Below are 18022 nucleotides of genomic sequence, written 5' to 3'. Positions count from 1 at the left end.
AGAAGAAGGTACAAAAAATCAGAACAGATCAAAAGTTGGTGCTGGGTTCACACACTCAGTTCAAAACTCGTGGGGATTGGGCTTTACGCTTTAAATACTCCACTGACTCTTATAAAAAGCATCTGAAGAAATGTTTTATACAGAAAAGCTTTTCATTTGTTGTTTTATGTTGTATTCTGGTGCTTTACATTGTTAGGATATCTTATATCTTTATTTCTTCATTTTTATTGTGAAGCACGTTGTGATTTTCATCCATGAAAAGTCTTATATAAATACATTTTCCTTACTAACTTAATAACACAACCACCAAGCACCAAACCCCAAAACACAGCCTTTACTAAGTTCAATAAAGAACCCTGCTTTACTTCTCTCCCAGGCTGAAAAAGTACTTTTGCACAGAATGAATTACAAAATTTATGGCCAGACAGACAGCAAAGTCAATCAACTCCTCCATAATCAGGGTTTTTTTTTCTTTTCTTTTTCTTTTTTACATTTTTGTTATTTAAGAACTACTCAATACTATTCCATGAAGGATAATAGGGAAACCCAGCAGAAGGTGCCTAAAGAGGGAATCCTATTCACTTTATCCCTGGATTCTTCCTCAACTACATCCATTATAAGCGGAATGTCCACATAATTCCACAGAATTCATAGTGAAGACTATTACTACATCCTCCGGGTGGACTCAGTTTCCTCTAGCGCCATTATAAGGCACAATATGACCTTCATCAGCCACTACTGTATTTTTTGTTTTGTGCTGGTTACATAGTGTCTTTATTCAAGCTCCATGCCATACTTGCCAATTATCAGCAGCTTATGTCAGCATCTTATGATGTCAATATGAGCTTGTTAGGATGCTGACATGGCTCAAAGCACCACTAGCTGATGGGTCCACTTGGAGGTCAGCTGTCATGTGAAATTGTCAGTCTGCCCCTGTTTGTGGATACATCCAGTCTCTGTCTATATTTACTGATGCTCTGTTCCCCAAAAAGTTGTATAACATGAGGAGATTAAACAGATGTGAATGTTATTTTCTCAAAAGTAAAATAAAAAAAAGTTTACGCATACACAAACATCAGAGTGACTGATCTCAGATATCTAAGGTTGCAGTCATTGTGTGAATAATCTTTCTAGCAGCAGCAGCAGCAGCAGCAGCAGCACTGCCTCAGTCTCCCTGCACCTTTAGCACAGAGACTCCTCTGTTTGCATCAACACTGCCAGAGCTACAAAAAGGAAGGTAAGAGGGTGAGAAGGGAGGAAGAAGCCCAGGAAACCCCTGGATCAAATTCCTGCCTCTTGGTGAAACCAGACCTGGCTGCAGCCCCTCCCACTTCCTGCTCTTACAATGGGCAAAGGCAGGGAGAACCCTCCTTCCCTCCTCTAGTATAATTGATAAACAATGATTGCGTTCTCCTCCTCTTCTCCTGACCTCTGTTAGTAGAACAGACGAGTCACACATGGTCTAATTGCCACCTTGCATGGCAGAGGCCCAGACAAGCACAGGCCTTACCCACTATGGATGCATTACCTCTGTGTGTGCTATTACAAAAGGCCCAAGTTACAGAGCTACAGTGCTTTCTCTCTGTCTCTCTGTTGAAGAACTGTTTCATTCATTCAGTTCGGAGAGGCATTCAGGTGGACTGTGATAGATCTATCTGGGAAAGGTCGTTATCTAATCACGGTGCTCGGTTGTAAGGGGTGGCGCGGTGCATGTGGTCCCATTGTTAAAGGGCAACAGTTGAGTTAGTGACAAAGTAAGAATGAAGCATGTGTTCTGTGTCATTCCTCAACAGCTGTAACAAAAAAAAGAAAACAACAGAAGAAGAATAGTCCTCTTTCTATCTAAGCCTGAACAATTACTCCTATTAGAGCAAAACCAGAGATTAAAAATGTTAAGGCTTGGTAGATTTTATGTCACACAGCAAGTGGTTGTCTTTTGTGTTAAGATAAATGCTGGGTCTTAGTCACAGATTGTGGAGTCACCAAAGCATTTAGTTGACAATCAGCTCTTGCAAAGCTCCCTCAATCAAACACCATGCTCCTGCATGCTCATTAAGATAAACAATGCAATTTTGTGTAATTTCATCAGCTATTCCTGCTCATAGAACAATAAGCACCCCAACAGGAACTCAGCACCTGGCCTGCTTTTCTTGCTTCACGAAGAAATGTTTATTTGGAATGTCTAGAAATCACCTCCTGAAGGGAAATGAATTTCCAGCGTTCCAGACAAATGCGGCAGCGACATTCCTAGCGGGAAGCTTAGGAATTCCCCCCATCTAGTATTTTGGACTATAATGATATGCTAGCACACATGATCAACATTGCCATGCACAGCAGTGGCAATGTCAGGAGCCACAACAAGAATACATAATTACAAAAATATGATATGCTTGTATGTGGTATAGCACATGCACTGGCTGAACCTAGAGGCAAGGATGCAGAAGTACTTGTAGTAGGTCTGAAATTCAAATATTTACTTTCTTTTTTTAAAAATCTACACATTAAATTTAAAACCTATTTGTCAAAATGAGGGTCTGTCTCATGAGGAAGTGTAACAGTGAGTAAATGTGTTCACAGCGTGGCTTTGGATGATGGTAATGCATTGTAGTCACTGAGTTAACTGCTGACAGCTGAGAATGTGCTGTTGCTGCAATGTGGTTAAAAACAACAACAACACATGACCATTTAAGCAATCAAACATCAGTCATCTCCTGCAACTCGGCTGGCCTGTAATCGCATTACGATTAGGCTACTCACAGCTCTGCCTCATTACGCTGTGAGTGCCTAAACACTTGTTAAACAGAGAGAGGGAGAGAGAAAATGGAGAGAACCTAAAAATACAGAGCAGCGAGGCTCTAAACAGAGGCGAGTGACAAGCCGAGGATTAGTACTGCCTCAGCGAATCAAACAAACAAGTCCAAAAAGGAGTGCGGATGGAAGGTGGAGACAGAGAGAGGGATGGACAGGGAGGGAGGGAGAGATGGTGATGAAAACAAGACTTCCTCAGGAGTTGACCTAGTAAAACATTCATGAGAGAAGTCTTTATGTGAAGTGTGTGTGCGTGAGCAGGGAGGACGTGAAGGGGAGGGAGTTTAAGACTCGGGAGTCTAAAATAAGACGGTCCTCCGCGTTTCAGTGTCTGTGTTGGGAGCCTACAAGAGTGCGCCTGTCAAAACAAATAAATAAATAAATAAGTTACTTGAGATTTGAGACGACATGCAGGCCCGCTTGGTGCCAGCTGCTACACTGCGGACCTCTCGAATCGAGAATAGACACCGGAGTGAGACAGAACCCAGAAGTAAGCGAGACACGAGAAGAAACGAGGGACATGAAAAGAAGTGAACATCCAGCAAACAAATGGAAGAATAAGTGACTCAGTGGTAATTATGCAGAAAAGCCGCAAGTGCTGTGGCACCCAAACACTTCCTTTATTGGTGGGACATAGTTAGATAATAAGCAGAACACACAGAAATGATTGACACTTCAATCAAATCATTTCACAGTAAATGTTCTGCTAAGACCTCACTAAGCTATCTTACATTTCCAACTCAAACAGTGCTTATAGTGTGTGCTGATGACTAGGAAAATGTGATAAATTACTGAAGGCAGGTGGCTGTACAGCTGTTAAAGTACAGCACTAATTAACCAGCTCATCTCACAGCCTACAAAAGGTCAACCTATCAAAGAGCCCACACACTGATTACACAGCACACAGACACACATCGAGAGAGAGACTTTGAATTTGAACGTCTAAATATAAATAACCCACATTTTCTGCTTCAACACAGTGTGTAGCTGAGAAACTGAGAATTTCTTTAAGGGGTTTTGCTTTCATAGAAAAGAAAAATATGAATCAGAGCACATCTGAGGGCAAAAGAAAAATACTGGAAATGTATGTATGAGACAGAAATCCGTGTTTAGTATTAACTTTTATGATAGTATCAGCCCGAAGCTTGACTACACAAAATTTTTGATACAACATCTAATGAAGAAAGGGGGGATAGGGGATAAAAGAGGTGTATAGAGAAAGGGAAAGCAGAAAAAGCCTCTGTAATATAAGCAATCCTGAGCCACATTAAAACGGCTTAAAGAACAAATTAATCTTAAAGACCTACAGAAGGAGTCAGACATGCTCAGAGCCTAAAGAAGAGCTGCTGGGTTCAGGCCCTTACTGGCTGCCTGGCTGCGAGTACAAAGCTGCATGAAAAACAGATGTTGTGAATGCCTGACACGGTAATACTGAGTGTGTATATCTGTGTGTGTAGACAATGAAACATAAAAGACAGTTAGAACCCTTCAGATAACGTTTGATAGCAGATGTCGTTTGCAGAGTACAATATATTTCTCTGTGTTTGAGTTCCTCAGCTTATGACACAGAATAATGTAAAGTTTTATAGCAGGAGAAGAAATTACAAGTACATTTACTACTTCAGTGGTACTGCTATACATTTAGACAACAGTCACTTAAAGGTAAAATAGGCTTAAAAAGTGCATTTTATTCCAAGTACCGTTGCTTGTTGTGCAAAACCTGGAATCTTTTTCAATGTCCTATGCCACTATTTCCTAAACGCCCATATATACACTCAATGGCCACTTTGTTAGGTACACCTTTTCAACTGATTGTTAGTACAAATGTCTAATAGGCCAATTACATGGCAGCAGCTAAATTTATTTAGCCATGCAGACATGGTTAAAATAGCCTGCTGATATTTAAAGTTAGATAAAAGATAAAAGATGATTTAGGTGACTTTGACATGGTTGATGGTGCCAGGTGAGTTTGAGTCTTTCCCAAACAACCATCTCTAGGGTTTACAGAGAATGGTCAGGGTAGTATAGAAATATACCCAGTGAGCAGCGGTTCTCTGGTGAAAATGCCTTGTTAATGTCAGAGGTCAAATACCCACTCATTATAACCAGGGTATGCAGAAGAGCATCTCTAAATGAACCTTGAAGGAGTTTTGCTACAGCAGCACAAGACCACACTCAGTGCCACTTCTACAGTAGATGGCTGCTTGCAGCTGGAGAGATACCGCTGATAATACCTCCAACCACTAGGTGGAGCTTTGCATTTTCCTTCCAATTTAGTGCTTGAAGTGGGAGAAAGTTGATCAGTTACTTGAGCTTTTAATTAGTGAAGAGCTAAGCGGTTTTGTGATCATGCAAATGTGCCAGAGGGCAACACTGTGATTGTTGTATTTTATTATGTTGTGTTGTGCCTCTTTGTGGCCAATTATACAAATCAGCAAGAGGCAAGCTGATTTATTGCTAAATTAAATGGAACTTTGATCATACACAAATTGGGTAACATGCATCGTTAAATCTCACTACAGCAGACCCTAAGTGCTAAAATAGTTACTACTGTTTTTTCAATCTGTTTCAGAAGCTAGTTCTTGCCTAATACTTGCACAATAAACCAGAACAATGAGATTCAGTGCTTTTAATTTTTCACTTTAAAAACTAATCTGTACACTAATAGCACTCCAATGTGTCTTAAAAAACTAACCAATTTCACAACATTACAAAAAAAGCAATGGCGTCAACATGAATGTCAACACAACTGAGCGAGTTTCATTGGGAAATGTTGTACAACAATGTTGCACAACATATAACCGTTTCTTTGGCTGGACACAATGCAATCAGGTTTTCCACATAAATCTTACATTATTTTTCATAGTGTTTCTTCTGACACACACACACACACACACACACACACACGGTTTGAATATCAGTTTGTTCAATATTCTATAGATTCACAAATAATTCTGAATGAATTATAAACTCTTACATTAAAAACAATCCAATCACAGACACATACACACACTTAGCAAAGAAAGAAACCTCCAAAACAAACTACATAGTGGGCGTACGTCACACTTCACTTGAAATTTATAGCCTCCTCTATTTCTGTTTCCTTATAATCTAACCACAGTAGCTCTTTTCAGTTTCTCATTGATTGCAACATCCCAGTCAGACAAATTACTTGGCATCCCGAGGTGCTGCTCTGTCCCCTGGCACCTAAGACAGTGCTGCAGGGGCAGCTGAAAACCTGATGAATCCCTCCCCGCCAAGTGCCCTTCATATGAAAGGGCTGATGAAGCCACTAAATCATGCAGCTAAAGTTTATATAACCTATCAGCAAGTGAAAAGATAGATTTGACAACTCAGCTGAAGCTTTTCATAATATGCAAGATTGAGGTCAGAATCATCATAGAAAACTTCATCACGGACGAGACGACAGGGGTGTTAATGTGAAAAGATTTGACGTTTCATCACATTTAAAGTCTCTCTTTGCGCTTCAAGGCTTTTTGACTTGTCACAGTGAAAATCATTAGGGGAGTGCTAAATGGTGAGTGGTAGGAAGTGAATGAGCTAGTTTTCTTTTGTGTGTGCAGGCAGAGTGTGGCCTTGCAGTCATCACCTTCTCTGTAATATACCCACAGCTCTGAGTGAGTGGCTACAGCTGCAGCTTGGCTCACTGCTCGCGGATTTTCCAGTACCAGCCGTCGCTGATGGCAGGAGCACGAACTCTATAACCCCCACAGAGTCCTTCTCTTTGCAGCTTGTCTGTAAATATGCATATGTGCGTGTGTGTGTGCGCTACAGCTATCTGAAGATCTGTCTGTAGTAACATGCCTGATTTGTGTTTGTTCATACAACCTTGAGCTCAGATGGCACCTCTCAATATCTGTCCATCTTATTAGAGCCAGCAGTATTCTCGAGCCCACAGTGGCTATGTTTACAAAGGAACAACCCAAGACCAAGAAAATTTGATAAGATCTCAAAAGTAGTTTTTGCCTTTTCCACCAAAATTGTGGAAAAGGTTTCAGTTAAGTCATGGTGTTGAATTACAGAGGGTTTTTTGTGTTTATGCTCATAGTTACAGGTGTGCACTTTGAGTTCATGCTTGCAAGCATAAACAAATCTATTAACCTGCATTTGTTGAAAATACTTTACCTTTTCAGGAGCTGGACTGCACCCCAAAACCCCCCCTTCTAGGTATACGTCTGCAAATTCCTACTTGCATTTACACCACACACCCATTTCTTGTTGTTTGCATGGTCCCCTCTTCCTCTCCTTGTTATCAGATTGTCAGACTCTCTCAAATGTATCAGGACCTGGGCCCGATCCTCAATGAATCCTTTCCCAAACATCAGCTTCAGGCCTAGCTCTTTGCAATCATTATTAAACTTTTGTCATCCACATCTGTGGTCGGGGTCCTTGCTAGTGAACTGTCAGTTGGTATAAAGATGCTCATTATCTGAGTCAATGAACATAATTGTTGTCTCTTTTTGGTTTAAATTACAGAAAATAGCTATAATAGCTATTAATAGTTGGGTTTGTATAAGGGAACTATTTGTAGGCAGTGCCCAGCATTAAACCTCCCACAACAATGACAAGCCATCTCTTTTTGAACAGTACCCTTCAGCACTTTACAAGAATAAATGTAAATCAATAGTAAAATTATTCATCTTTTGCGGTCAAATCAATAACAAGAACAGCAAGAAGTTTTTTTTCTTTAGAGGACATTAAATGGATTTAGCCCTAATAGAATTCTCCATCTGCAGAGAGGATCCATAGAGAAATATCAGTTATAACTTAACAGTAGGCGTACAGCAGCTATTATGATGGCCTACAATGAACCTGTGGTTATAAAACAGCCTTTGGATGATAAAAACCAAACAGCCTCTTGGGTGTTGCAGCTATGAGGCTTCCGAGCCAACCATGTTGGCTTTACTAACGCTAAGAGCCAAAGCTTGTCAAATTTGATTCAGTTCATGCAGATGAGGACATATTCAGATTCCCCGTGGTTGCTGAATGCCTGTCCTATATACAGTATCTTGTAGCACGTGTTGACATGTAGTGAAACTTATGCCTTCATAAAACAGCTCTCAACAGGACTGAGGTTTGTAAATTATCAAAGGTAATCAGTATCATTCTTGCAATTCTGAAACCATTCTGAAATGTGAGACTATCAACAACATCAAAGGGAGGGAGTCGAAACAGAGCTATCAATAGGATGTGAAGGAGAAATCAATTCTTTCTTTGCATATCAGAGGCTTTTACCTCCTCTCTCAAACTTTCAAACCTCCATTTGACAAATCTATTTAGCATTACATGAACATTATAGCTCTGTATACACACTGTAACCGGGATCTTGACAGGGAATAGGAAGGATAGGCACCAGGGACATAAGCCAGACAGACATGGAGGTTTGGCATGGAGTATTTTCTCTCAGCCTGTAAACATGGCTCCAGCTGGAAGACCCAGTTCTTTGACAGGTTGGCAGTACAAATTCGCCCCAACCCTCTGGATTACCACAACTACTCATTTGTCTTCCATTGTCAGTACTCTGTCTTTTCACAAGCCAGTTTCCCTTATTTCTATAACAGCCTTAGAACATTTTATCTTACAACCATCTTATATTCCTAACTTCAGTTTCTTTAGTCTATTTTCTATCAATTTTCTCTGGCTACAGGAAAGATGGCCACAAAGTTACACCACCAAAATTGGACTCTTTTTGACTCATACATTTCATACTTATTTGGAGACATGTCTGTTTGGAGACAAGTATGTCTTGAATATGATAAAAGACTAAGTGTCGATCTATTGGTATCGGCATTGAAAAATGACTGATAAATGAAAATTGAAAAAGTAAAGATGAGTTGGTAGAAACACCATTCAACCACGTTATTAGTGCTGATGTTGCAGAGTTTGTCCACCAGGGGGTACTCTGCAACTTGCCTGGTATGCTACTGTATAAACACAACAACCAGCTGAGCAGAGTCAAGCAGAGTGTAAACAAGTAAATAAATAACTACACATAACAAATGTTACAAAAATCTGTTTATGTTTTAAAGAATAAAATATCGCCCGATGTGTTGGAATCACCCAATACTGATATCAATATCGGCCTTAAAACTCCGGCCTTAAATATCCGTTTGGCTCTAGATATGATTTACAACAACCCAAACCAAAGACATCTGTACATGCTTGGTAATGCAGGATATTACACACATTTGTCAAAGGTTCTTGGAAGGGAAAAGTAATGACATCTTTTTGTGGGGAAAAACAAATTGTAGTTTGAAGACTAAATTAGCACCTTCTACTCCAATCTGGGATCATACTTTAAATCACCAAACATAATTATAAAGTCAGTTAGACAGATTAAAAAAAAAACCTCTAACAATTTTTCTGCACAGGAAAAAAAAAATCTTGTGGAGGTGTCTGGCAAGCTGTCAGCTTGTGCAAGCTCCTGGCCTATGGCAGTGTAGAAATTTGCATTTGACTCAAAGGAGGCCTGAAACATCAAAGTCTCTCTGATGCACCACTTGATGGTGCACAAAGGGACAGGTGAAGAAAAACAAGTCAACACAAGAAAGCACTGAACTACTGTACCCAGAATGCACTGGTTCCTAAAATAAAAGTGGGACACATCAGTGCACTGACAGAAACAACAAAATGCCACACCGTGCTTGAACAAAAGCAGAGACAAAGGTTATGTTTCTACATTACGACTCTCAGTAAGCACTGATATTTTTGTATTTCCGCTCTGTGGAATTTTGTATAACATCTGTAAACAGTTGAGACAGTTTGTGACAGTCAAAGCAAGAGGCTTGAATAAAAAATATGACAGGCTAAATAAGGAGCCGTGGGAATCGGTAGCATGTAATTCCAAAACTGACATTTATTTACTGTAAAAAATGTTTCTGATGGCAACTGACTGCTTTACTTATCTACTTTAAGAAATCACAGATTCTTTAGCATTTTAAAGTTTGGTGGATGGTGTAACATTTCAAATCCCTGCTGACAATATTTAATCTTCCCCTTTCCTTTGACTTATTACTTCATTAAACTTAGATACTACCCATGCAAGCGCCCGTATTACCTAGCAGCAGCCCCTGAATGATTAGACCAGTAATATCAGAATTACCCAGCCAGACACATAGAAACCCAGGGTAATCACCGAACTTAGTTTACTTGACTATGACTAGATGATGCCTGCTGGGTGTTGGCTCCTGCTGTGTTTAAAATACATACTCAGACCGCTGTGCTTTGAACCACATATTCTCTGAGGCTAATTTTGCAAACAGTGCCACATGTTCTAAAGTTCATCCGCTAATTGACCTTGAAATAATTTGGCAAGCTGGGACACAATGACGAGTTGTTTGAGCACACAGAGTGCCACTACCCTAATGTAAAAAGAAGACAAATGAAGAGTTTGAACACCTGCACTCACTGAATAAACTTTGAAAACACGTTGCAGGCTCTCTCACCATAAACCACTCCAAGAAAACAGTTCCAAACTTTTCACAGTTCATTGTCAAGCTAGCACTGCATTCACACGTCTGCTTTCCTAATCCTTCACTGTTCCTCTTATTTATGTGACTTTGGCTTATGTGGTAAAGGGCTTGGTACAATTGAAATAAAGAACCATCCCGAACTACACCCGTACGATTTGTTGAGTTATGACAATATGAACTTGTAAAGCTTTACCTCTCTCCCTTCCTCCCTCTGTCCCTCTCTCTCTCTCTCTCAAAATCTAATACTCTCCACTGAGGCTCTCATGTAGAAAACCATTCAGCGTTTCATAGCAATCAAACCTGGCTCGTGAGCAATTACTTCTGATCGCAGCCCAGTTGGCCTGGACGCTGTTTATCCATGTCGCCATGGGAATTCATTGGGCAAAACTCAGACAGCTGAGGGAGGGGGGTGGGGGTATTTCTTTTTCAAACGCAATGTGCCATTTGCCAGTATGTATGCCTCCCCAAAGACGCCTTCACGATGGCTCAATGCTCATTTTAATTAACACATAAGCCTGCTGATGTTAATTAAAAAAGAAGACAGACAATTCCCCATCAGGAGAAGATCGCAAAAAAATGAGGGAGGAGGGGAGATGTGTAGGTGAACACGCAGCGAGATGCAATGACAGTGCTTGGCACTTATTCATCTGAGACTTTGTGTTGCCCTCTTTAAAACATATGCAACTGGTAAATCAAACTGAGTGTATCAAACAGACTTTTTATAGAAAAACTTGTATAAGAGTATAATCTGCATTTAGATGTTTAATAAGAAAGTTCCAGGAACAATTGTTACACCTAATGTATATAAAATGTAGTTTACCTGTGTTGTCATGCAGTCACTTCATGTGTTACTTACTTCATAGGCTTGAACAGTGCTTGTCCATAGTTCTGGAAAGTCATGATCAGCTTCAGCTGGGTGCCTCCAGATTTCATGGCTGGGAGGAAACAAAATGAGCTGTTAGATCAGCATCTAAACTAAACTGTCTGAGGCATAAGCATACATGCACAAACACATGGATGCACTCAAAAAAACCCAACAAAAACAAAACATACACAGCTGTTTTGTTATTTGCCATTATGGAAAAATGTAATTTTTCATGAATGCATAATAGAACTGTCACATCTGCTGGCCAATTTCCTACACACTGTAAATGCAATCGTGCCAGTCAGGAGCTGGGTGTAACCGAGCGCAAAAAGTGGCATGAAGAGCATCCGCTAAAAACTCTGGCTAGTTCTGGATTTAACAGAGGGTTGAACATGAAACGGACAGTTTATCTGAATGAAAAAGAGCGACTGTGTGTTCTCGCAGCATGCATGCAACTTTAGAAGAACATGGTGCTCTGAGAATGACAAAATATCAGTGATTAAGGAAAAGAAGCCCCTTCAATTTTAGTACATAAAGTTCACATACGCTGCCTCAACAGGAGCACATTGCTGAGAATATTTTAGGCACATAGCACATTATTATGGTTTGAGTCCACGATGCCTGAACCTGTTGTTCCATATCAATCGACCCCTCACTATCTGTCTGTTTGTCCAATAAAGTGACCTAAATGTAGACTTCCATCCATGTGTGTTTAGCTACAAGCTACATAATATAAGAAACATGAGTCTCACCAGATGTTTGTCTGTAAGCCTTCATGAATTGAACACATTGTCAGCAAGTTTCTTGTGCACACTGGATTCACTGTAGCGACTTCCCTTTTCATTCCCACAAATTAACCTCCTGTACTCAGGGAGATGAGCCAGGGCATATGTCACTGACTATCAGTCATGTCCATGGTGTCTCCCAGAGGGTGATGGAGGCTCACTGTGAGATTCCTGCTTTCCTTCGACTCAAACAAAGGGACCGCCAGGCCTGTCCAACTGCTTTGTGTTTCTGTCACAATGGACAAGCTTTCGGGTATTTGCCCATTTATTACAGCGCATTAACTTGATCATATTACACAACACAGCACTTCTGCCTAACCCCAATATCCACATAAGCCCCCTGTAGTGGACCCACTTACTGACTGGATTGCTGGCTGAGTAGCTGACTGCACTCTACCCCCTGCACTGAGCTGTCTTTTGTCTTCATTGACTCTCTTGTTGTTTCTCTCAGAGCTCTCATGGTGTGTTCCTCTGCTTTTTTCCCTCTCTTTTTAGTTGGATATGTCATCCTTGTATTCACATTCTCTCTGTTATGCTCTGTCTGTCTGAATTCATCATACTCAGTGCTGGCAAGCCTCCCCATTTACCGTGACTCATTTTCAAAAGCTTTTGGATTTTTACATACACTGTTGCACACAACAGTACAACCTACATAACCTCAGGTCAGTGCCTTTTCTTTATGACAGAGGATGAATGCTGAGTGAAAGCAAAGCTAAAAAAAAATACACTGAGAGCATTTGGCCTTCACATATGACAGATTTGCTGAAGCCAGGTCAAGTGAATAGCACCCTAGAGTAATCCTCAAACTTGGTGCAGCTATACAACGAATCTAAAACCTGTAAGAGATTGCAAATGACTGAACTATGATTTAATGCCGTGACCTTGAACACATAAGCCACAATTCTTGAATTCATTGCTCAGCGCAGGCCTTCATAAAAATCCACCTTCTAATCGAGAACTAGAAAAAGGTAATCCCCTGTGAAAAATCCCGCTAAAGCTTGGCTGATTGTTTCACTGGATTGTCTCTGCACTGACATGCAATCACACATGACCTGAACAGCAACAAACCCACAACAAAACATTCTTAAGATTCTCCCATCTGTCTCAGCTGTGCCCGAGAGTATGTATTTGTGTTGATCTAACCATCTATCTTGCTCTGTTTCTCCAGGAGACCACAAGTGAATCGATGTCGCTGTCTTATTCTCTACACCTTCCTGCTCGCAGGTCTTTCACATATGCTCCAGGCCTCGCCCAACGCTCTGAGATTCCCCCTCTCATGCGGCAATGATAAATCCATCTTGCTCTCACCTGTATCACCTCATGTTACTGTGCGTATGATTTATGAGTGCAGCTGAAGACTGAACAAAAGGCCACAGCCTGCCCCAACAGAGAGACAGACACAAAGGAGGGAAGAAAGGGGGGGTGGGGGGCAGGGCACTAGTGAGGAGAAAATGCTGATGAAGAAAACTTTCTAATGCTGTGTCTGATTTGTCATTTTGTTGCGACAGCTAAGTGTTTGTGCTAATTATGGGGCACAAATGCTTTAATGCATGCCTCCAGGGCGTGCACGCTAACGCACACACACACACACACACACACACACACACACACACACACACACACACACACACACACACACACACACACACACACACACACACACAGACACACACACATAAACACACATAAAGCCACACAAACATACAGCACTGCTTCACTGCAGACAGACAGTATCTTTGTAGGTATGTCTGGCCCTGAGCAATTATACTGTCTTTTGTTGAAAAACAGAAAAAATGGTTAAAGGCAGAGCGAGTGCTAAAGTGAAGGAGATGTGTAGAACGAGAAATTGTGAGTGTTCTTTGAGAGAATGAGGATGTAGTAATATTCAGACACCAGACAAATACAACACGTATTGGAGGCTAAATGGGCATAAGTAACCAACATTCCCCACAAGAACAACAACAAAAACATCAGACACACCTCGACAAAAATTTTCATCCTAAAGGGAACAAATGGTCTCAGTTTGGGATTGTGGTCATGATTATTACTCACATTTACTCAAAGGAAGTTTGGCCACAGTGGTAACAATGTAATGCACATCTGCCTTATAACATCTGATCTCATTACATAAAGAAAACAACAACTTTTTTTTAGCAGCTCTTACTGTTGCGCTCATTTATAATCCGCTTGAAAAGAAAAGCATTTCCAAAAGAGAGTAATGGGTGTTTAGAAATGAAAACAATGTTGTGACATTCAGAGTTGATGGGGAGGAAGTTCTCCTCAAATGTTTCTTCCAGTTTTTTCCAGTTATTAAGCTTGTCTGATTTAAGATGAAAAAAAAAACCCTACAACTTTTTATTTATTATTTTTTCTCAGATAAAAAATTCCTGGCGCTCCACTTTAATTTTTAGTGACACAATGCAGATCTCAGTGAAATACTGTGATTGAATGGAACAAAAAACTAAAGGGAATTTGAATACAACACTATCCTTCCAGTGTAAGAGTGTCAAATGAATTTCTATCAAAAATCCTGATTATATAATTGTTACACTTCAAATAATTTAGGAGGCATTACAAAAACAAGCAGGTCCAGAGGCACTCCACTTTTTACAGTTTTCAAATTTTATGCCAAAGTTTTTTTTTGTTCATGCCAAGGTGAAAAAGCCTTCCCAAGTTGCATTTTTCACACATTAGTATAACATTGCACCTTGAGTATAATTAGGGAAAATATCTTTAAGTTAGTTGGGACATTGCTGCTGTAGGCCAAAATGACAGGCCAGAATCTAACAGTAAGAAATTGATCAACACAGACCAGATAAAAGAGTTTAACTGCAGACCCCATCAAATCCTCAACTTCACACACATACACCTTTTCAGCATAGCTGACTGACTCACCTACGCTGGTGATCCTTTGTGTGACCAGGTCCTTCAGCAGGGCATCCAGCACAGGGCTGTGTCGGGAGTAGAGCTCATAGCGGTTGATCCCGATGTGGAATCGCAGCCAGTTGGGGTAGGATTCTGCTGTCACCTCTTCAGTTGGAGAGAACTCCTCTTCGTCTTCGTTTCCGTCCTCATTGTGCCTGACAAGCAAGTGAGGAGAAGAATGGGAAGGTATAAGTGATGGTGAAGGAGTCGACAAAGAACAATACAAGCTTATAACAGATGGTTTAGAAAAAACAAAAAACAAAAATGCTGCCTGGCTGGCTATGGATAATCCAAGACAATGAAAAGAAAACAAAATCCAGCATGATGGAAAGCAGAGGCCAAGTTGGGTGCTCAAACAAAGAAAATAGATAGAGAGAGAGGTGAAGACTGATAAGGAAATAAAATAGATTTGTTGGTCTGAATGGACATGATAGAATAGAACAGGAGTAATTTTAAACCTTATATAAAAGTAAAAGACCTGGGTGACAAAATGACTTCTTAATAGAGCAAACATGTTGAAGTCAGAGCACTATAGCTGTTCATGGACCCGTCTAAATCACACAAGTTTAATTTAAATCTCGTCGGCTTACCATCCCTGGTTCCCTGTTGCTCTGGGATAAAACCTGATGTCGTTGTTGACGTTAAACAAAGTGTCATCGTCCGTGAGAGGCGGAAGCTCAACCTTGTATAAAGGATGCTCAAACAGGCGAGAAAGTCGTGAGACAGCACGGGAAGGGACGGTCCGACCCCCGCTTGCGTCTCCCATCAGCGGCTTGTGGTCATCTGCCTTCCCCGCCGACGTTTTCATCCGCCGGAAAGAGTCCGCCCTGTCCCCGGCGGTAGTGATCTTTTCCAGGGAATGCGATGTGAGGTTGGAGCTCGGCTCGTTGCTGAAATCCTGCAGGATTCGCAGCGTGTGCTTATTAGGCCAGCCGGCTTCAGCCGCCGTCCTGGCGCGCTGCTTCCCCCAGCCCTGCGACTCCCCGCCCGTGTGGTGTGCGCACTGGCAGCCGCCGTCCCCGCTCTCCGCTCCCGTCGCCCGCTTCTCTAGTTTTGGTAACAAGTCTATCATGATGTGCATGGTGCACGCAACCAAAAACACCATAAGTATCAGGACTCTGAATTTGCGAAACAAGATCATGTTTAGCCTCTATAAATATATATTTTATAGCAAGCTTTAAGCGCACCTTAGCTACAGCACCGACATTGGTGTCTAACACTGTTTTCTGAGGACGAGACAACGATGTTACTTTGGGAATTCTCTATGATCGCTCCACACATAATGAGCGTCAGCCTATGTTTAAAAAGCCCATTTTATGTGCGGTGTTTAATATTTAAAACAGTCCCAACGATTCATTCCCAGACAGGTGGAAAGACCAACACATTGTGAAAACCCGGACACTTTGCTGGCTCAGGAAGTGCTCTTCATTCATTGCCTCGTTGAGCAGGATAGCCTATAGTGTCAGGAGGACGAGTGACTAAATAAATCTCACTGAAGATGTATCCTAGGCTAAGAGAAGGGAGTGGGGTCCTGCTAAAAGCATCAATAGTCTTCTTCAAATCTGCTTCCCTGTGTCGCTGCCAGCACGGAGTGAGATGTCAACCGCGTCATAACTGTCTTCAGAGGAAAGTAACAGGATGGCACTGATATAACGTAGTCCACAAAAGCACAGGTTTCCTAACATTTACGATCAATTTATAAACAGAAAGAGGAATAATAACAACAACAATAATAAAAAACAAAAACAAAAAACCCCCAAAATAACAGGTGATCCGCTGCAAGATGCCTGGATGCTGCCCCGCTTCTTCACAAAGCTGCTGCTGTCTGCAAACGTCGCTGAAGTCAAATCAGAGACTGGCTTGGCAGGCTGGCCGGCAGGTGTGTGGGATCCTGGTTGTGATTTCTCCTCTCAGCACTGCCTTGTCTTCCTTCCAAGTGTCCATCCAGGGTGGGTGTGTTAAATATTATGATCGAAGCCCTCTGAGCCCAACCTCGGTGGCGTCATGAGGAAGAGATTGGCTGCGTCTGCACATACAAGTAGCACTAGTGACATGAAAGGCGAGCTTCGGGGATAAAAAGCTGTATGCTGGAACCCTGTAAGGCTGCAAGTCCCCCGCACACAGCCAGAGGGCGTTGGAACTACCTGAAACATTGTGCTTCCTAGATTGTAGCCTATATCACACGGAGGGCAATGGGTATGTATTCCTACTGCATGTGATTGATGTGTTCTTTTGGATCATTATCAAAATAAGGAATTGGGTAAATTAAACTGGGACAGTCAATAGAGGGATGAAGGAATGAGTGTTTTAGACAAACATTATTCGAACTGAAGAAATACAAGAAATTAATTTTATTTGTGAATTCGCCATGACTATTATTGTTGTTATTGTTGAGGTGGTAGTGGGTGAGTCCTTGCTATTTCTTATAAAATTTATAGAAACATGGAAAATTGTCATTTAGGTCAGAAGTTTTGCAGTGGCATTGTTACAGTCAAGAAAAGGTGCTTGTAAATTCCTGCTTTGACATCTAAGAGTCACAGGGTAATATGGAGCTGGAGCGGTGTCCATGGAAACCTTAATTGAAGCGTGAGCATAAAGTCGTCATTTACTGTAACTCTGTTTTTGGTTACTGGCATCAGAGGAAAAAAATAAATCCAACCCAAAATGCTTCCTCGAAATTCTGTTTCAGAAGAAAATGTACTTCTCACATAATAAAAGTCACATAATGCCCAAATGTGTTGGCATATTTATCAAGCAATCATCTTGTTTATTTCTTTTTAAATGCGCTTGGACATTTGGAGTCTTTGAAAGCATGTTGCTTTTGAAGCAAACAGCAAGTAGCAAGTAATAGCTTGTTTGTCAGGATTTGTACATTCTACTATATATAAATAAAATCACAAGAAAGAAATAATCACTGCACAGAGCTGCAGACATTTTAGGCTTTCAAATTACATGGATTGTTTGTTTGATTATTAGAAATCTATTTTAATGCATATTTAGGTACATGTAAGTCACACGAATCATGAATCAAAAGGAAATGAACCTAGATTTCCACTTGGTTCATCACAGGTTCCGTACAGATCAGTGGAAGATCCCTGCTGGGTCACTCACAGATCCTCCCTTGATGACCAATGTAAATGTCATTC

General features: G+C 41.0%; 1 protein-coding gene across 1 annotated transcript in view; it reads right to left on the bottom strand.

Moving 5' to 3' along the window:
- fam20ca (FAM20C golgi associated secretory pathway kinase a) overlaps window positions 1-16932 on the bottom strand; it is a 47151-nt gene extending 30219 nt beyond the window's left edge. The window contains exons 1-3 of the mRNA XM_063471747.1: window positions 15467-16932; window positions 14847-15031; window positions 11158-11236 (exon numbers count right to left, since the gene is read on the bottom strand). Coding sequence (XP_063327817.1) covers window positions 11158-11236; window positions 14847-15031; window positions 15467-16017 — 815 coding nt within the window. The 5' untranslated portion in view covers window positions 16018-16932. The remainder of the gene's footprint in view (window positions 1-11157; window positions 11237-14846; window positions 15032-15466) is intronic.
- Between the last annotated feature and the right edge of the window lie 1090 nt (window positions 16933-18022).

Source organism: Pelmatolapia mariae, linkage group LG4 (genome assembly GCF_036321145.2).
Source record: "Pelmatolapia mariae isolate MD_Pm_ZW linkage group LG4, Pm_UMD_F_2, whole genome shotgun sequence".
Taxonomy (NCBI): Eukaryota; Metazoa; Chordata; class Actinopteri; order Cichliformes; family Cichlidae; genus Pelmatolapia; species Pelmatolapia mariae.
The sequence above is the reverse complement of the archived record's forward strand: the minus strand, read 5'-3'. Positions and strand labels throughout refer to the sequence as shown.